Source organism: Stegodyphus dumicola, chromosome 9, assembly GCF_044657685.1.
Source record: "Stegodyphus dumicola isolate Sdum_Otavi_A_Nest chromosome 9, ASM4465768v1".
Taxonomy (NCBI): domain Eukaryota; kingdom Metazoa; phylum Arthropoda; class Arachnida; order Araneae; family Eresidae; genus Stegodyphus; species Stegodyphus dumicola.
The window spans coordinates 25,391,786-25,413,636 of NC_140776.1; the positions used below are offsets into that span (position 1 = coordinate 25,391,786).

At 31.2% G+C, this 21,851-nt stretch overlaps 1 protein-coding gene across 1 annotated transcript in view; it reads left to right on the forward strand.

The window, feature by feature from the left end:
* LOC118189848 (tRNA (32-2'-O)-methyltransferase regulator THADA-like) overlaps window positions 1–21,851 on the forward strand; it is a 119,256-nt gene that overhangs the window by 55,986 nt on the left and 41,419 nt on the right. Inside the window, exons 23-26 of the mRNA XM_035360529.2 lie at window positions 734–1,017; window positions 12,903–13,012; window positions 13,761–13,893; window positions 18,301–18,411. Coding sequence (XP_035216420.1) covers window positions 734–1,017; window positions 12,903–13,012; window positions 13,761–13,893; window positions 18,301–18,411 — 638 coding nt within the window. The remainder of the gene's footprint in view (window positions 1–733; window positions 1,018–12,902; window positions 13,013–13,760; window positions 13,894–18,300; window positions 18,412–21,851) is intronic.

Genomic DNA, 21,851 nt, shown 5'->3' on the forward strand with positions numbered 1-21,851 from the left:
TGAGCGTTTCTGTTTAGTTTAGAACATGTCATTTTAAAGAAATATGTTCAATACGATTTTTATTAAATGAAACTACCTAGGTACCTTATATGGTATAAATCAGTGTTTTTGTTTTGCAACCAGTCTGCAAACACTATTTGCTGGTCCTTCCAATCGTTTTAAGTTCCACAATTCTGTATATGTAAAGATTATGCCAATTGTCCAAATTGCCAATCTTACTGCTCCAAAACACTGAACAATAATAAAAAACTGAAATATTTTACTGGTCCTACAAGTAAATCAGGTTGAGAAACACTGGTATAGATTATTCTTAACAGATTAATCTTTGTGAGTAAAATATGGTTTCTTCACAACAAATAAATTTATCTTATTATAAGTCATAATATTTGCAAATTTATTAAATTTTCTATTTCTTAAAAATGGAATTTTATTTCTTATACATATTTCAGTAAATTTTTATTTATGAAATTTATGTCAACATTTATTTATTTTGTTAAGATTACATGTAAAAAATGCATGTTTTTTACATATTTATTAACTTCACAAAATATGAAATTATCATTATATTTTTATATTTATTGTATTTGTGAAATAATTTCATCGTCTTAAAAATGGGACAGGATAACTTATACTATTCTATTAAAATATTTTTCATAAAATGAAAACATAAAAGTAATATAGTAAGTTTTGGAACTAGTTTTATTTTTATTTCTTTTGTTTTTGCTTAATATAGAAAATATTATACAACTTCAAGCTGCTGTTCGTAGAGCAATTGGATGTCGATTTCAATCTGCTTTAGTTCAACCATCAGAACAATCTTCAAACGGTGGTCTTCAAGTGGATGATGCAGTTGTTTTAGATTTTGTAAAAACCCATGCAGTGACAGCACAGATGTTACTCCTTTGTTGTTGGCGAACCCATAAAGAAATTTCTCTGCTTTTTGGGGAAATAGCTGAACTAGTTCCTATTTTCCTTCCTGAAGTTAGCAATGAAAATGGCATTTTAAATGCAACTCAGGTTTATTTCAAATTATTGTGTTTGCTCATGTAAAATATGTTACATACGTGTGCTGTCTGAAAAGTTTCCGACCTAACAAAGAAAAAAGACATTTTTTCTCCAAATTAACTTTATTTTTCGACGTAGTCTCCTTGTAAGCCTATAAATTTTTTTCAGCGATGCTCCCATCCTTTTAACCAGCCCAAATATGTGGAATCTTTCTCAGTAATATCTCCTCATTTGACAAAAATCTTTGCCCTCCAAGTGCTTCTTTTAGCTTAGGGAACAAAAAAAGTCACTTGGTGCTGGGTCTGGTGAATAGGATGGGTGGTAAAGCAGTTCAAATCGTAATTCATGAATTTTCGCTCGTGAAACTGTTGAGGTTTGAGATGGAGCCTTTCTTGGTTAAACAATTTTTTTCTCTTTAGCAAATGTGGCCGTTTTTCCGTAATTTCTGCCTTCAGCTTGTCAAGTAACATTGCATAGTATGCTTCGGTAATGGTTTTCCCTTTTTAAGATAATCTATTGAGACAATTTCATGGCTGTCCTAGAAAAATGTTGCCAAAGCTTTCCCAGCAGAAGGAAGAATTTTTGCCATTTTTGGAGCCTATTCTCTCTTTGCAGTCTGCTGTTTTAACTGTGTTTTTGTTTCTGGGCTGTAAGGATGAATCCAGGTTTCATCTACAATAATTAACAGTAGAAAAAACTCTGATTTATTGTGCCAACAGAATGGTGCAAATGTTCATTCGGACACGTTTTCGGTCCAAAGTGAACAAATGCGGCACCCAACATGCAGCCAGCTTGCGCATATCTAAATTTTGGTTTGATATGTGGCAAACTCATTCTTTGGACATACTAATAACCTCTGCTATCTCTCAAACCTTAATTCCATGGTTGTCAGCACCATCTGGTGGATTTTAGTAATGTTTTCTTCAGTGGTTGCATTTTTTTGCTGTCCTGAATGTTCATCACCATCCAAGCTGGTACGGCCACGTTTAAATTTAGCTGCCCAAAATTTCACAGTAGTAAATAACGATTCAGAATCCCCTTCAGTTACGATCTACATATTGAGGTCGGAAACTTTTCAGAGGCTCTCCTATATTGAATAAATTAGCTTTATTAAAATAGTACTTAAATTTGGTTTAGAAAGCTGTAGTGTAGTATAAATATTTAAATGAAGTCATATTTTAACTATGGCTTTCTGAAGTATAAATATATAACCAGCTCTCATTTTATGCAGATGCTGTTTCTGTAAGGAAATCTGTTATGTAAGTGGAAGATGAGAAATATTCCCACGAAAAAAATTTAATTTAAAATTTAAATAATCAATTTAATAAAAATCATTTATCACAAATATTTGAGAGGCCAGTTTCTGGATGGAGGAAGAGACTGTGGATCATTTGGGTTATCAGAAAATGGAGTGGGATGTGAAGACCTGGTTGTTTTGCTGAAGATCAAACAAAAGGTCTCTTGTTTTTGCCTTCTTTTTTCTTAGTAAAGTCATGCTAGCACCTGCAATCAAGTATTATTATGTTTACTACTTGAAAGTTAAACTTTGTGTCCTGGCAAAATACAAAATTATTGCCAATTGATGAAGCACAAGATCATTATATATATATGTAATAATATAATTCCTTAGTCAAGAATACACTTAAAATTCTAACTGTATGTTCTTTTATTTTTTAATGGCGACGTTCTCTTATTTGAAAGTACGTGGAATTAAATCCATAGCCCCGTAGTTGTTTTTCCCGCCTTTTCTACACGTACAGTTTTAGAATGTTCTGGAGATATTTAAAGCGAACTGGATTGGCTGACGAGGCTGACGTCATTTCTTGGAAGCTTCCCTTTTCCAGAGGCTATAAAAAGACTCACAAAAGGAATATCGGTAGCTTTTTCTTAAATGTCACGATGCGGTAAACTTCATACAAAAAGTTATTAGTAATTCTTTTTTATTTACTCTGGATATCTGATTTTTGTAACTGATATTTCTCCTGAATAATAATAAATGGATCCTGTTTTTAAAACTATCGTCTGATTATTTAAGCTACGACTAAAGCTGATACATCACATATATATATAGACTATATGGGACTATAGACTTTAATATAGATAGTCTATATAGATATTATGTATAGACTATTATATAAAATATACTATTATATATATATAATAGTCTATTTTTATGTGAAATGTGCATTGTTTATCAACCAAAATGAATCATTCAAAAGGAATACATACTTAATAATATTTTTCAGCAAGTGTTATTAACTGTATGCTCTTGCTATATTTAATGTTTCTAAAGCCTTGTAATGTTATACAGAGGCTGTTCACACATTTTTTAGATGATGTATATTGTATTCACAAAACTAATTACATAAAATTCTTGTGTTTTAAATGTTCTATTTGACATCCCTTATTCTGAACTATCTTTCGACACCGCAATTTCCAGGAATGCCTTTTGAAGTGGCAGAAGAGATATTCTCTCCCATTCCTCCCGAACAGCTTTCCAGAGTCCTGTTAGGGTTTTGGGACAACGTTTGGATAATGCAGTTTTTAAAAGTCCGAAAGCACAAAAATCCATAGGTGACACATCGGAAGATTTAGTAGGGATATCAGTGAAGGGTATGGCCTTGATACCAGTTTTTTGTTCCATTTCTTTTAGGAAATTTACAGTGGATTTTGATGTGTGACTTCTAGCTTTGTCCTGATGGAGTCTCACAGATTGATGACACTGTGGGTAAGGCGATGGTATTTCATTCTAAAAAATTGGCGATAAAATATGTTCCTGATAGTTTTTGGAGTTAATCTTGAAATTTTTTTGCACTCTCTTTATTTTTAACTTGCCATTATAAGAAAAACCAACAACAATCATGAATCCCTTAGAAAAACTTTCTTTCGATTTTTTGAACCATGTACTTAAATTTTATCTCCCCTTTTATGATAATAAATGGCTCTTTTTCTTTGCTACAATCATTTAAATACACACATGCTTCATCTATTGTGACAATTGTTTTCCATTTTTCTTTGGATAAGTGTTTCTCATATAGAATTCTGCAGCGTGTCCTGCGTTGAGCAATATGCTTTGAAAGAAGACGATGCACATTGCGTTTTTTCGCTTTCTTAAGATTTAAATCAACGTTTATCATTTTGTTTACAGTGGACAAGGAGCATTTTAATGATTTTGCAACTGTCCTTTGACTAGGAGGATTTTCTTTTAACATTAAACAAGGTATCTTTGCAATAGTCGAAGATATCCGTTTTTTCCTTGGATACTTGTTTGAAATTTTTGTCTCACTTGAGGCTCCAATTTGACGTTTTTTTCCTTTCTTGTTGATGATATTACCTATCAATGCTTTAGATTTCACAAAACCATGACTCTCACATCGTTTTTGGATAACGGAGTATGCATATTTCTCTTCGGAAAGAGCATAAATGTAACCTTCAAACCACTGCTTTGTTAAATTCACCATTTTGAATAAAAACAAAACTTTCAAGCCACAGACAATAATTTTGACTTGACAAAAACATAGTACAATTGCAATTACTTCTTTTGCAGCAAACGATTTTTTATTACCGCTTACCAAAATCGTCTAAAAAATGTGCGAACAACCTATGTATATCTCAATAGGTTATGAAATTTCTAAGATTACTTGCATTCAGTATCATCTGCATCTAAATAAAATCTAGTGGTACTTGTGAAATTTTGTAGCTGTGTGTAGATTACAATTTTATAAGAATTATCATTTAGATGTGTTATGAATTAAATTTATTATGAATTATATCAGTTAGAGGTACCATTAAAAATAAAGGATATAACTTATTTGGAAATATGCATATTACTTAAACTCTGAGGTAGTTAAACAATATACTGATTTAATTTCAATGATAAAGACATTTATAGAATATTGAATGGTGATGCCTCTGAAAATGGCTGTTTATCAAATCATATGGATGATAAATGAAAAATCTATGCCTTATGAAATGACAACACTTGAACAGCCATGGGGATTATAAATGTAGTAATATAATGTAATGGTGACATGAAAAGAAAATGAGCTATTGGTTAAGCTATTAATATTTGTGATGCAGTATGTGATAAGGGAATGCAATGAAATAAAGTAAATGTTTCAGCTTTTAAAACTGAAATGGTTTTAGAATTGACTTTTATTTAATGTTAAAAAAATTTGATTTTATTGGAAGATAATATTGTATACTATTTTTCCATGCATGTTTTTTCTCTATCTATTTTGCCAGATGTGGTTTTGAGGAAACAAATAATAGGCAGCATATGATGAATGACTTATTCATCTTGCAACCATTTCACATTTCAGTAAGTAAGCCTTTCAGCGGAATCATTTTATTTTTCTGAATGGATGGAATCACATCTTGACACACAGAGACTTCAGTTTTGACGTAACAGTCATATATAGTGAATGTTAATTACTGAAACATAGAAAATAATCTAGAAACATTTTAATAAGGAAACTGGAATTTTCAATGGCAATGGTTAGCATATATGGTAGTTCTAACTGTGACTAATCTCACAAGGGATTGAAAATGTCATGTTGGACACTGAGAGAGCCATTTCATGGCCAAAGCAATGCATGAGGTTATGAAAATTGAGAATTCTTTAATATTGTTATGAAATGTATAGCCACAGTAAGATAGCTTCCCCGCAAAGCAAATTTAGGGTTGTCAGAAAATGGCAAGGGAAGGCAGGGTTGCCATATTTGGCAAGAAGTTGCCCATTTGGTGACATTTAGCAACAAAATTGGCGATATGCCATAGATGGATGGAAAACCTCCTGGAACGAATTATTACTGGTTTAGCCCAGAATGATCTCGAACATAAGCCAAAAGCTATATAAACACTGCTAGTACACGGAGTGCGAAGTCTATCTAGTTGATAGTCAGTCAGAGAGTGGTCAGTTGAGTCAGCTAAGAGTCTCTTAATTTAGTGCCAAGTTGGTCGTCGAGTACACCGAGAGAGTCTGTTAGTGTATTGTGAGTTAGTGCATCGTCGAGTTTTATATTAGAGTGTGTTAAGCTTCGAGAACAACTGAACTGAGAGTCGGGAGCTGTACTCTGGTGCTTTGCCATGAAGCTGTCTTCACTAGTCTGATAGCCTGGAGGCTATGTCGCTGATTGTTCCAACATGTTTATAGTAGATCTTCGACGACTGTAAATGTGTTATTGGAGCTGTCTTGAGTAATACAGGCTAATAAATTGTGTTTTGATACTTCATCAGGTGATGTTGTCATTATTCACACCGAATCCCCGAGCCCATACGTGAAGAAAAACGTAACAACTGGTATCTGAAGTGGGATTTGAGGGTGAATGCCAGTGACAAGAGTGATGGAAAAACTATTAAGCCGGCTGGTGACTTTGATGAACTCCAAGAAGAGAAGAAAGCCCAGATAAAAGCTGGGTGAGAATAGATGAAAGCTGAGATAAAAGCCGTGCAAGAAGAGATAAAAGCTGGGCGAGAAGAGATGAAGGCTGAAATGAAAACTGAACTGGCTGAGATAAAAGCCGGATATGATGAGATAAAAGCTGGATATAAAAAGATGACAGCTGAGATGAAAGCTGCACTGGGAGAGATGACGGCCAGACGAGATAAGATGAAAGCCGGCCGAGAAAAGGTGTAAGAGCAGTTCTAACAGATGAAAGTGGAGCTTGCAGAAGAAAATGGAGTCATAAAAGAAGATGTGGACATGACATCGTAAAAGTTTAATAGTCGTAAAAGAAGATGTGGACGTGGCATCTGAAGAATAAAAAAATCAAGAAATGAAGGATGAAACATCTAACGAGTTTAAAGACAGAGATCGAAAAGATAAAGAAATGAAAGACAGGAAAGTAGTTCTGGATTCTCATGGGCCTGAATTAGAAATGGAAGAATCTTAAAATTCGACTGTTAAGTCGGTAGAAACTGATAGTGAAGTTATGAAGTTGCTGGCAGCAACTGTTGAACCATCTGAAAGGGCATGTGATGCAGAGATGGGAGAAGCTGGTGTGCAACTTAAGCAGTGTGCTCTAGTATTGCAAGAAAATTCACCCACTCCTTAAACTAAGTGTGTGTCTCCTAAATACAGACTGTGCAGATACGGACCAGATTTTTAACCAGGATATTTGTGTTTGTAAAGAATCAGATTCAGTTCTTGACTCTGATGCAGAATTTGGAGCTGGTTCCCAGAAAAAGGGGGAAAATGAGCATGTATCAGCTGCTGAAAATACCGAGGTGAACTGTTTACATGATGCGAATAAACTACAGAGTGGTGAACAAACTGTTTCAGATCTTCCTGTGGATGAAAATTCTGGAAGGACTGAATCTTCAGACTGTGATATACAAAACAGAAATACATCTGAGAACTAGTGTTAAAAAGTATTTGATCTGGGTATAACTTAATGAAAAGCTTGAGACTGAAAGTCATTCTGAACTTTAATTTGTATAATTTAAAATTGTTTTGTGGTTAATCTGTGTATATAACTTGTACATAGTGTAAATATTGTTTCTTTAGTTATGTTATTTGTTTTATTACGTTTTGTTTGTATCGAATTTGGCTTCTGACAAAGGATTGTACTGCCCTGAACATGCAGTCCTTTGAAGGGGCAGTGTTACGAAATGTCTAGCCGTGGTAAAATAGCTTCTCCGCAAAGTTGGTTAGGAAATGGCAAGGTAAGGCAGGGTTGCCATATTTGGCAAGAAATCACCCATTTGGTGAAAAAATTGGCGTTATACCATAGACGGATGGAGAACCTCCTGGAACAAATTCTTACTGGTTTACCCAGAATGTTCTCAAATACAAGCCAAAAGCTATATAAACCTTGCTGGTATGTGGAGTGAGGAGTCTATCGAGATGATAGTCAGTCAAAGAGTGACTAGTCGAGTCAGCTAAGAGTCAGTGAGCAAGTGTCTTGTAGTCTAGTTGGTTGTCAAGTGCAACGAGAGAGTCTCTTAGTGTATCGTGAGTTAGTGCATTGTCAAGTTTTATCTTAGAATGTGTTGAGCTCCAAGAACGACCGAGCAGAGTCGGGAGCTGTACTCTGTTTTGCCATAAAGCTGTCTTCACCGTTATCGCCTGATAGCCTGGAGGCTGTGTCGCTGATTGTTCCAGTGTGTTTATAGTATTTCTCTGACAACTGTAAACATGTTATTGTAGCTGTCTTGATTAATACTGGCTAATAAATTGTGTTTCGATACTTCATCAAGTGCTGTTGTCATTCACTCCAAATCCACAAAGTCGTATGTGACGAAAAACAAAATAGTATTTTGATTTCAAATAGTAATTAATAGAGTTAATTATCCACATATTGGGTTTCTGTTAGATTGGTATTAATAATAAGCTATCATTTCAATTTTCTTCATTTTTAGAGTACTGATACGTAGCAAAGAGTGACTGGTTTAGTGTTTTTTAGTCAGAAAACTTAAGGCTGTTTGTAATATATGTGTGTGTTATATTTTAAAGTAATAAATAAAAATCTTAGCTTCTGATTATGAAACAATTTTTAAAAAAGTACTTTTTTTTTTTTTTTGTAATAACAAAAAGGGTGCTAAATGTATGCTTGGAATTGTAATATTGGTTGAGCTAATGCCTTCATTTACAGCTGAACACTAATTGTGATGTTGAATGATTTCAAATTAAGCTGGATGGAATGACATGGATAGGTTATTGCCTTCTCGAATAAGGTTCAGGAAAAGGTTCGCTTACACGTCAAACTATTACGCTACCAGCGTATCAAGGACTCTAAAGAGACTACTATGTTCTAAAGTACTCATTTATTTAATAAAACACCACTCAGGTATATAACATATAATTAATCTTCAATAAGCCTAACTAACTACAGAAACATATTTACCTAATTCTATGAATTGCCGTGCTGCCACTCTCATGAAACTAAACTAACAACAATTATTAGTGGCCAAAAAGTAAAAGTAATAAGTATTGTAAAATTATAAGTATAATTTAAAGAAAGTAAATACAAAATACAAACTGCATTGTTTTGAAATCCAACATCCTCCCACCTTAAGTTGTTGGGAAACAACTTAACCTATTAGAAATATTAAAGAAAAACTTAATGGAAAAACATAAAAGAACTGAATTAAAGTACAATAATTTTGTCAAGTCTATAAGTCTATTCTTTGGATAGTCCTGACTTCTCACCCACTCCTGGTTTTCAATGCAGAATACTTCTGACCAAATTTCTGTATTACTGGTGGTGCTTTTGATGGAAGAGGAGGTAAATCACTTTCATCATATGAGTCATTTTTCAAACAAGAATTTACCGAACGAAAAGGATTGGGTCCTCCATATATTCCATATGCTACTGTTCCTGGTGTCCATAAATCTGATCTTGAATAATCAATCACTGAAAAAGGACCTGCTTCAGCAAAATGCAAAATACATTTCAACTGTATTTGGATGGGGCCACAATTTTTTTTCCTGACTTTATATTTTGTCAGTTCACCCAAAGAAAACTCGCCAATAATTCGCAAAGAATTTGCATTTAGATAATTAAAGATAAATCTTTTTATCAAAGCAATCAACCATGTCACTTTGTCATAGCTTGAAAAATAATAATTGTACCAACTTAATCTGTAATGTCTGTATCCATTATTTTACTTTTCATCAGTTTTGAGGCTACAAGTGTTTGAGTAACTTGGAGAACAGATAGAAGAGTGCTCATCAGATTTTGTTTTTCTCTTTTCATTAGCTATAGAATATTCATCAATATTTTGTTCTGTGACAGGCCAGTTAGATGATGATTCTAATAACCAAGTGGGTCCCTCCCACCATTTGGTTGATAACAGTTGTCTAGCGGAACATCTTCGAGAAGACAAATCAGCTGGATTCTGGATCCCAGGAAGGTGTGAATGCTCATCTCTGGCATTATCTATTATTCCCAATTCAGTCCCTTTTTTAAAGACATCATCATAGGTATCAAATAATTTTTCTGAATTCAGACTTTTTGTTGAGACTTCAAGTCTTCTTATCGCTATATCTTTGTTAGTGAGGAGAGGCAAATGATCATCTTTCTGCGGTAAGGCAACTTCGTACGGCCTATCATCCTTAATTCTTAGTCTCTCTTGAAAATATTTCTTCATAATAAATTCTTTTTCCTTTCGTGATTTTACTTCGACTGTATCGGATATTCCTAAGCTATGTAAGGAAAAAAGGTCAGGAATATTGGCATCTTTCGCAAACATTGTTACAACCGTCATCACCATATCTTCCCTTTCAGCATTCACTGATGTTTTACCGATCAATGTCCAGCCCAGGTAATTTTCTATGGCTACAATTCCACTAGAAAGTACTCTTTTTCTGTCGATGAAAAGTCGACCAGCCACATCTGCACCAATTAAAAGATCAATAGGCCCTGATGAATCTTCAGTGACATAAAATGGTATATTCATGGACTGGAGCTCTTTAATCTAAGGTCCATTTAAGGCAGAAGGTACAGCATCACAAATTGTATCTTGCTCATAAATATCAAAAGTACAAGTAAAATTATCATCTAAACTCTTTAGCTTAATTTTGTAGACATTATGCACATTTTCAGGTGTTCATTCTCCTCCAAAAGGGGCGTGACTTAAAATCTCTTGTCTAGAAGGTATCAGGCCTAGAGTAGAAATTAAATCTATCCTTAAATACGATTTTTGAGATCCTGTGTCATATAAAGCTCGAACATAAAGTGTAGAATTATTTCCAATTATTTTTACTTTCAGGGTTTTCAAAAGTACTTGTGGTGTGTTGGTAATGCTAGAAAGATTTACAGAACTTTCTTCCTTGCTAGTTTCTTTTTCATTGCTGTTTAACATAGGCTTCTTAACATTTGTTTTATTTTTAAGCAGTTCTAAACACATAATTACGCTGTGATTTTTATGGCAAATTGCACATTTAATAGAACTTCTGCATTTATTTGCACAATGACCAGCCTTTCAACAGCGAAAGCAGTGCCCTGTATCTTTTAAGAGTTTTTGCCTCTCTGAAAATGGCATTTTTTTAGCCTTAAAACAATTAAATGAATCATGTTTTCCGCAGCAAAACACGCACTTGATGGTCGATCGTGAACAGTTTTCATAGATTTAATTCCCCAGGTCTTCGTTCTTCAAACCAAAACCAGCCATAGCTAAACTTATGCATTCTTCGGATTCTACTTCTGATTTCAAAAATTTTAATAAACTGTCCAGTCTACATTTAGGGTCTGGACCATGGTCAGCATTTGCACTTCTTTTATAGGCCCTTAAAAAATCCTCAGGCAAGCAAGATTCAACCAAAGGATAAAGTAATGCAGCACTTTTATCTGTAGTGATGCCAAGGGTTTCCAGAGCCCGAATTTGTTGTTCCAAATTATCATATAATGCACATAAGTTATTACAGAAATTACTAGAATTTGCATTTTTCAGGACCAATTTCAACAATTCTCTCACATAAACTTCCACTTGCAAGTCATTTCGACCAAAACGAGCCTTCAAACATTCTGTGGCCTTGGGATAATTAACAGATGTTGGAGGAAAACTTTCTATAACCTCCCTTGCACGCGAACCCTCAACAGTCGCTTGTAATAAATATTGAAATTTATCACTATCAGAAATCATAGTATCTTTGTTATTTTTTTCAAATTGACTCGAAAAATAACCATTCCTTAATTTCACCATCAAATTTTCGTAATTCAAGCTTTGTAAGTTTAAATGTACGTTTACATGCATTCTCATTAACAGATTCATTCAAAATTAAATTTGAAGTACTTACATTTCGTAGATTCTGAAGAATATCTTTCACTTTAGTTTCGATTCTAACGCCCTTGTCACAATAATCTTCAATAATATCGAATTCTGCTTCAATTTCGTTTCCGGACAGCGTGCTAAGATAACGTACGTGCGTATCTTCCAAACGTTGAACTTTCGAAGCGAAAACATTAAGCTCCGACTGTAATTCAGAAGAATTTATGTCACTTTTCTTTAAAATTTCTTCTAAAACATTGAAGGCTTTTGTAAAAGCAGCTCTGTGAATCTTCTTTTCAAGTTTAATAGCTTCCATTTTTATACTTTAGAATTCCAAACTAACATCTCTTGTGTCCCACCGAGGGTACCACTAAAATGTTCACTTACACATCAAACTATTACGCTATCAGCGTATCAAGGACTCTAAAGAGACTACTATATTCTAAAGTATTCATTTATTTAATAAAACATCACTCAGGTATATAACATATAATTAATCTTCAATAAGCCTAACTAACTAAGAAACATATTTACCTAATTCTATGAATTGCCCTGCTGCCACTCTCATGAAACTAAACTAACAACAATTATTAGTGGCCAAAAAGTAAAAGTAATAAGTATTGTAAAATTATAAGTATAATTTAAAGGAAAGTAAATACAAAATACAAACCTCATTGTTTTGAAATCCGACAGGTTGAGCTAATGCCTTCATTTACAGCTGAACACTAATTGTGATGTTGAATGATTTCAAATTAAGCTGGTTGGAATGACGTGGATAGGTTATCAAAGACTTTAGCTGTTAAGAGTTGACTATGGACAAGGTTCATAATTAATCTTTTACACAAAATGCCTATTAAATAGTGTGTCAATTTGTAGAGACCAGCTGTAGGGGGGGGGAAAGGCTTGGTGTTTAATGTGTTACTTTTTCTTTTCCCTAATCTTTTTATTTTAAGTAGAATCCCCCCTTCTCCCCATTTCGTGCTCATTTTTAAGTCAGCATATGTCTGGTACATCAAAAACTGAATTGTCATAAAATGGGAGTTGAATTATGTGTTTATTCCTGAATTATCAGTGATCAACTTCATTATTTAAGTATTACTTTATACTGAGGTATTTGAAATTATTTCAGTATTACTTTATATGAAGGTAGTTTAAATTATGTAAAATGTTGAACTTTATTCCAGGTTGAAAAAATTGGCGAGTATTTTACTCGCCAGATGAGCTTGGTAAAACACAAGGGGGCATTTGAACAAGCATATATTGGCTTCAGCAAGTTATGTGGTAAGCTTTGGAGGTAAGAATTTTTTTTTTAATTTATGAAATTTTAAATTTAATGATATTATGCATAATTTCTACTAATTTAAAGTATGCAAAAGTAAAACTATGAGAATTATATTTTTTATTATTATCCATTAATTTTTTTGATATTATTGTGTAATATTTATTAATGATTTGAATATTGGTGTACAGTATTGTTTATACACTAGTTGTCCTTCCCCCCTTACCGTACTGATATTTATGAAGGATTGTTTGTATTTATACTTATGAGGAAATTATGTATATAGTTTATTTGTTGAATTGGGTAGAAAAATTGAACCTTTTTATATAAAGTTATATGACATGTCAAATGTATTACATTTTAATGGCTATAAGATTGTTAATAAAATATCTGCTATTCTGAAAATTATTTCGCTACTTTTAATAATTATCAGCCCTATGGCTGCTTATATTTCTCATATATCATTGCATAAAAATAGAAGAAAGGAATTAAATAATATTTGTGATTTAAAAAAGAAAGTCACGAAATATGACTAGAAATTGAGGGAGCGAGCAAAGATCTTAAATCAGAATAATGTAATGTTTTAAAGCATAACTTTACCAATTATAGTTTATATATGAAGAAAAGGAGTGGATTATAATTCTAGATTAGTTCTTTTAAGTAATAAACTGATTAAAATAATAATATGATGGTATTTTATGTTATACATATTTGATTTTTTAAACTCTTTAGGCATATCTTGTTTTGTGATGTCTTTTTATAGATCACCTTTTCTGAAACTTCAAGAATTGCCAAAAGTGTGGTTAGGGGACCTTTTGCTAGCAATTAGAGGATTAAAAGAAAACATACAGTTGTGTCCAACAAGAAGAAGTGCAGGTCTTCCTTTTATTATTCAAGTTTGTATTTTTTCAGTTTATTAAATAATTATTTACAATTAATATAAAATTATTATGTAATTATTGGAATTAATTATATAAAATTTTATGCATTAGTGAAATAACATAACATTATTATACATTATATGTAAACAATTTTTATATTAAGAGAATTCTGTTAATTGCTGAAACAATAAAACATTTATTTTCAGTGGAAAAATCGGAGTATAACTCAGATGAATTCAAACTCATAATCTGCTGGTATATGCAAAATTTAATTAATTAGTAGATATACTAAGTGATCAAGCTACATAGATGTAGTCCAAAAGTTGAAAAAATCATCATTAACAACAGAATATGAACAGAAAATCAAAAATAAAAATTACTAAAAAAATTGCTTACTCTGAGAAATAATTTTTAGAAATGCTATTGAAATTATTTTAAGGTTTCAGTTGACAAAGTAGTACATTAATAAACATTAAAATTAATAAAACTACTTCAAGACTATGGAAGGCAGGCACTTAGTGAGCTCAATCTCTGACAAAATGTCTGTATCAGATTCACTAAAAATATCACTGTTTAGAAAATAATTTATCACTCTCATGCATGTCACCGATTAACTCATTTATCCTGCAAATAAATCTTTTCTCTGATAGATAACACTAGCTTGCCATAATTACCTGAAGTCAAGGCTTTTCATAATAAAAAGGAAGTATACAAAATGTAAGCGATAAAAGCAATGCAGAGCATAACAGAATCTCACATGGTAACCCTAAAAAACCCTACATAATAATGAAAAAAAGAATTAAAAGGGGACATCAGAAGCATGGATGTTTATATCGCATAACAAGTTAAAGAGCTGAGCTTTGTTTATTTACATTATGTTGTCCCACCTTCCCCACAACAGCTGACACCAATGGTATACAGAATGTGATAAAATTGAAGGTCAGGATCCTAAAACTATGCTATATTCAAGAGTAATGGACACAGGATGCCATCATCTTTAAAAAAGGATTCAGCTTAAAATGCACATATGCATCACAAACCCATCCTGGCGAATTTTTTAGGGATGCTTGGGTAGGATGCCCAGCTAGGACAGACATTTGTAGGGAATGTATATATGGGATGCACGCTGGAAGGGGTTAAAAAGGAAAAAATATTCTACCAGATTTAGTTAATGTTAACAAATGAGGTAAAAAAATACATTTCTCCATAGCAGTGGTTCTCAGCCTTTTTCGCCCTATCACCATTGTTAGATCATACTACTCCTTTCTAAACTTGAAAGTTACATATATACATGTATTTAAATATAGATTATTATTTAACATATTTTATAAATTTAAAAACAAAAATGTTGATAAATATCAAAACTTGAATGAAAGTAGTTTTTCATATTCATAAATTAAAACTAAATGCTTAACAGCTAAATGGAAGGCTGACTGTATTTACTCCTGAAAAGGGGGATAATTTTTTCTGGTTGAGAACATCTGCTTTATAACTTAGAATAACAAATCACTTGCATTAAGGTGATAAAAAATATTCTATCATTTTTAAAGAAATCTATCAGAAATTATGATTTGAAATAAACATTGTATCATAAATTACGTTTGTTAAATTAGTTACAAAACTCCAAACAATACGTGGCATTATTTATTTAGTAAGCAAAATGCTGATTCATCATTGCTTTTTGGACATGTGATTTCCGTATGCACTTTCATTCGCTGTTGCTGTAACTGTGCCACAACTTTGTATCCTATTATGAACAATGAGCACTACTTTTGGCCCAGGCACCGTAGACATGTATCTGACGTATCAGAGATATGATTCCTTGTGTAGATGGGCTGTTGCAGATGTTCAACAACATCTGCAACTTCTGCAGAAACACTTGTTCGGCAATATATCTCCCTGTGTATTTAGAATCGGCCATTAGAATATTCATTCACATATTTGTCCAAAAATATAGCTTGAACAGGTACAGTTCTTAAAAGAAATACAGTGTGCCTACTGTTGAATTGAGATTTGATGAATGACCCAGAATGAACTACGGAAACTCTTTGAATCGAAATTATTTGTTAAATTTGGTGAAATTAAAATAGTCATTTAGCTATGAAATGAAACAAAGAATTGTGGCTTAGCTACTTGTTAAGTTTTCAATAAAATGAATAAAAGAAACATATTTGAAATATAACATAATGATACACTTTTATTTACATCATAAACTTTTGCTTAATACTGTAAATACTTATAAATCTTACACATATATGTATAAGATTTCAGATTTATACTATAAGTATTTAATTTTTAAGAAAATATTTACAGTGTTTTATGTATATATGTTAGAAAACTAACAAATTTCTAACTTAATTGACAATAGCTCTTTTAATTTGGCTACATGCCCATCTTGGAATCTGGACTGCATCACTTATGTCATTAATTTCATCTGCAGTGATCTGCAATGCTATAGTCCAATCACCATTCAAAACTGAAGCAAAGAAGTTGGGTCCATAAATGCCCCAGCCGCAATGTATGCAGTCACTTTTCTCAGCTGCTCTTGCTTTGAAAACATGTAATTAATTGCTTCACTGTTTTCATCTAGCGTTTAAAGATATGCATATATATATAATTATGGGGGGCTTATAGCATCCACAGTGTTGTGAAAATAGAGAATAAGTGTCCTAAGAAATTAATAATGTGTGATTGAAAATATATATAAAAAATGTCCAGGAATAAATTATGTATTGAACTCAGCAAATGTCATTCCATCTATTCAATAGTTTCAAGCTATCTTTCATCATCAGATTATTTACAGATAAATCATTATATATGTATACTTGTTTCAGGATTTTTATTCTCCAAAATTCTTTGCCATTATTTATTTTAGAGGGAGAAGGCATTAAATACTTCATTTTCCTATTTCATTATGGATTTTTTTTTCAGTCTTTAGAAGTAAGCTGTTTGCGTGATTTATTATGTTTTTTGCTCTTTCCTAATATCAGATTCTTTGCATATTTTGTTCTTTCCTAATATCATTTCCTAATATAATTTTGCTCTTTCCTAATATCAGATTCTTTGCATATTTTGTTGTCATCACACTATATCTTCAGAATTGATAAATTATGTATCAAATGATGCATGATCTGAAAATTGATAGACCTGTGAAATTTCATTCTGCTCTTTCATAGTATATTCACATTTCTTTGTTATAGTGAAGTAAATCATATTTGATTGACCTTGTAATAAAATCATGCTTTTTTGAAATTGTTCTTGACAGCATTTGATGCCATTTAGTTGCATAAGTCTTGAGCAAGGCCATCTTCAGTCTAGGAAAACATCTTAGATTACTTTCAGCAAAATTTTTTACAAATCCCTAAAAATATAAAAGTTTTGAAAATTTTGACAGTTTGTAAAATTGGAGGGAAATATTTATTACACTGAAATTTTTTGTTGTAATTTATAACCAAAAAATTCATTAAATTGAGAAGAGTAAATACAATTTGGAAATGGGTTAAGAAAACGAAGCAACCTTAGCTTGGTGTAGATTTTGAATAAAATTCTTATCAGTTTCAAGGGCAATCGGGAGCAGGTCATTCTTCTTCTTTCCATACAGATGAATAATGTCCCTGTATTTATTTTAGCCAGTTTTGTTATCACATTTTATAGGAAAATGAATAATAAAGTTTCAGCTTAAGATTTTTTTAAGCTTAACAGTGGCATTTTAACTGAAGTTTTAAAATTATCTGTGCTGATTTGTTTGAATGTAATTCACCACTTTTAATGATATCCATGCTTTCTGCAGGAGCAAATACATTGTTTTCCTTCTGAAGAAGAGAGACCTATGTCTGATCACCCATGAAACTGATAGAGTTTATTCAAAATATGTACCAAATTTTCTGTGGGGGAGAGGGAGGGTGTTTTTTTGCTAGATTTAAAATTTTAACTTGCATGTTTCTCTTCCAATAAATAAAAATTTGTGAAATTGGAACTTGAGTGTACATGCATGTAGAGTTTTGTAGTTGTACTTGATTTCTGCATGTAATAACATGTTTATAATGATATTTTCATTGTTTATAGAACTATGTTTTAAGAATTATTTAATTATTTTTATAGTTAATCTGCTATTTAAATTTTAAATTTTAAATAGTGAATAATAACTAATCATTTGCAAAGAAATTCTGTAGTTAACTTCACTTGATATTGTTTCAGGCAGTAATCAGAAATGATGAAAAATTGCATTTAAGTGTTTTTATTAAACATTATATCAATTACAATATGTAAAACACTAATTTTTTGCAGAAATGAGTGAGCATGTAATTTCTGCTTTTCAGTTCCATACAGAAAAGTAAACTAATAATCATATGCTATAGCCCATAATTACAAAAATAAAATTTGCAGACAATGCATTTAATTTTTTTTTTCTTTTTTTGGTAGGCTTTGTTAGCATCTGAACCTGGAATTGGAAACTCATCATTTCTTAAGGAAACTATGTCTACTTTCCTCAGTCTTGCTGACGATGAAAACCAAAATAATTCTGATGCACAGGTAAGCCTTTTTTTATCCATCCCTCATTTAAACAACTTTCTGCAAAATAGCAGTTGACTCTGTATCTTCTTCATTTTACAAGTATGATGTAATATGTTTTAAAATTCATAATTAGATAAAAAGTTTTATGAAATCATCTTAATAATGATGCTAGTGCAAGAAGATTAATTAATAATATATTTGTTTTGTAATATGATGTAACTCAAGATTTTATTTAATTGAATTCAAAATTTATTTAATATAAATTCAGACTCTTGAATAGGTACATGTAGAAGTTAGGCTAGCACTTCTGTAGTGTCTTAGGTGATTAAGGTGTTGCTGTACCTAGCTAACTGTTAAGCTTCTGCCTCAATTTTTGGAATTCTGAGAGGGAACACCTGGGGGGAGGGGTGTTCCAAGGGTCTCTCACCCCTGTTCTCCTACCACTAACTTCTTGAGAAGATTGATCATGTATTTTAAGTGCTAGATATTATACACTTACCTTTCCATGCCTTCCCTGCCATTTGAATCTATCAGTATGGCTGTCAACATCAGTAACCACTATCCCATCTGGGCAGCTATTGAATACAACTGCTAACTTTGTTTTTATCAAATTAGAATGGATTTAAAGCAATATTAAAATATTTTCCTAATGAGTTAAAAATAAATTAGCATGTGAGTAACATAAGTATTTTTAAATCATTTAAAAAATCAAAATAATTTCAAAAAAAAAAAAAATTCTCACATTTTTTTTATTTCTATTTCTTTCTTTTTCATTTTTTTTCCTCGTAATTTTCAGATTTAAGTCTTGTTATTTTAATAATTTAATTTGCATTCTAGATTTTTAGTATTTTCAAAGCTTAATATTATGATAAATAGTTGTAAGTCTCTTTTCAACCAATAATTATAAAATAAAGTATTATTATTATGTTGAAGTGCTATAATTAATAGCATTTATAGATTAAGAATATTTATTTTTATATAGTATTAAAAAGTCCTGTAACAAGCTGACCACTTGTCCAGGCAATATGTACAGCCACGGGTCCATGGTCTACAAAGCAGATATCAGGGTACTGCCAGCCATGGCTCTCATGTTTGTGGCACCGAGTTTAGTTTAGTTTTTTAGTTTTAGCTGAAAAGTAAAAAGCATTTCAAGAAATTGATTAACATGTTATTTGATTTATTTTTTAGCTTAAATTCTCATTTTCTTTTTGATTACAATTTTTACAGCTTGCTTTTATGTTACAATGTGTAAAAAATAGTAAAATATTTTAATTATTGTTTTAAATTTAGCTAACTAATTAGTTTAGTTTATGAAATAAGCTTTTTTTATTTTTTTATAATATAATTTCATTTTTCTTTTAGATATTAAAAGATTTTTATTAATGTTTATGTATTATCTCTGCAGAAACATTTTATTCAAATTAGACTAATTTTCAAATTCGAAATTTTCCCATAAATCTCAGTTTTAACTTTGTTATAATAAAGTAGTTTAAACGAACATGATGCATTTTATATTTTATTGTTCTGTGAATGATTAATTATGTCTAAATAATCTTAAAATTCATCTGTGCTCTAAGATAGCATGTTTTCTTTAAGGGTACGTATTACAAATTATATTCAACACTTTCAAATGTTTCAAAATGTTTTGTTGAATTGCTAATTTTTCATGCAAAAATTCATAACTTTTGTATTTATTTAAGATGCAGAGAAATGTAAAAATCTGACATGAATAAGATTTCTAAAAATTTAAGAAAAGTGTGGTTCATTTAGATTAAGAATACATTTTTCATATTCAACTTTTACCTTCCCATAGAAATAGTTATATAAGCACAGTCTTTAGTAGGGAGGGAAAAGTTCAGAATTTAAAAAAAAATAAAAATTCTCAAGTTTTTATTTTAGATTTTATTAAATAGGATAAGACAACCATTTGATTGGATGTTTGTTATTTCAGGATCCATATGATCTTTAAAAGTACTTAAAAGTCCTTAGATGTTTTCGAAATAATTGTTGGTTAATTTCATCCAAAATTGGCGAAAAGTCCTTAATTTTACTTATCGGACATTTCTGTCAGTTTTTTTACAACTGACATTATGAGTGTGAATTAACATTTTGAGGATTTTTTGGCGATGCATTGAAAAATATGTATTTGATGGGTTAGCATTTGAATTCTTTACTAAATATCATGAATACTTGAGTTTTAGGAACGATGCCCTTCCTTGTTTGAAACATAAACACTTTGAAATTATTTAATTTTTTTAATGAATAGTTCATAAAATATTACATCAAGAAAGCTTTTCCCTGTTTTTGAAATATGAGTTCGTTTATTATGCAGTGTTAAATTTGGCGATTTCATGATCAGTTTGCATACAAAATGTTTTGTTTATAGATTTGTGAATTTTTGGGCGATTTTTTACAAGCATAATAACGTTGATAAATATCATAATAAATAATGATAATATATTAAAATTATATTAAAGAAATAATGCTAAAATAAAATATTTTTATTTTCTCCTGCCTTATTTTAAATTGACATTACTTTTAATGTTTGTGATTTAGGATTATTTTGATTTTGAAAAATAAACAAAATAATAAATGCTATAAATAAAAAGCTGTTTCTGAAACTCTCTTGAGAATATTTTAATTTCATTTGTCTTCTTTTATATTTTTTATAAGAGTTTTCTTGTAATTGTGTCAAAATATCTAAATGTGTATCAGTTTTCTCTTCAGAATTAAATTTTTTCATAAATTTTTTACCCCTAAAAATATCATTTAGCTGTTTGATCTTACAGAGTTGGTAAGAATTTTAAACCTAGCATCTCAAGAGATTTAGAAGGATTTAAAGGCAGGATTTATAGATGTACAATTCCAGAAAAATTTCAAGATATTAACACTTAATGGACGTGTTTCATAGAAAATTTATGATGATTTTCTTATCTTTTGAAGAATTTTTGGGAAAATAGTGAAAACAAAATTATTTCAATTTTCTCCTCTTGATTCGAGAAGTATTTCTTTTAGCATGTTTACTTTATTTTCTTATTTTTCCATTAGACAGAAGCACTAAAAAATGCAAAGAAATTGAAAACTAACAATTTATTAAAAGATTTATCTTATATGTCTCAGTACACTATACCTACCTCAGTGCCTGCCCTAAATTCTAAAGTTTTTGGTATCCCTAGATTTTGTTGCTTGGTGCTTCACTAAATTCTAAAAGTTCTGCCCTATTGGCTCTCTTGCCGGCCCTGACCTTATATTATTTCAGATTTATTCGTAATACTCATATTATTAAGAGTTGTTTCTATGCATTCTAAATACAAGCAACTGAAATCTTTAATTAAATTAGAAAATTCTGAAATTAAGGAGAAATTCATTGAAGAAGAAATATATTTTATAAAAGAGAATAAGTTATTCTTCAGAGGTGCATTCAGGGACTTCAAAGAAACATTACAAAATTAGGAGAT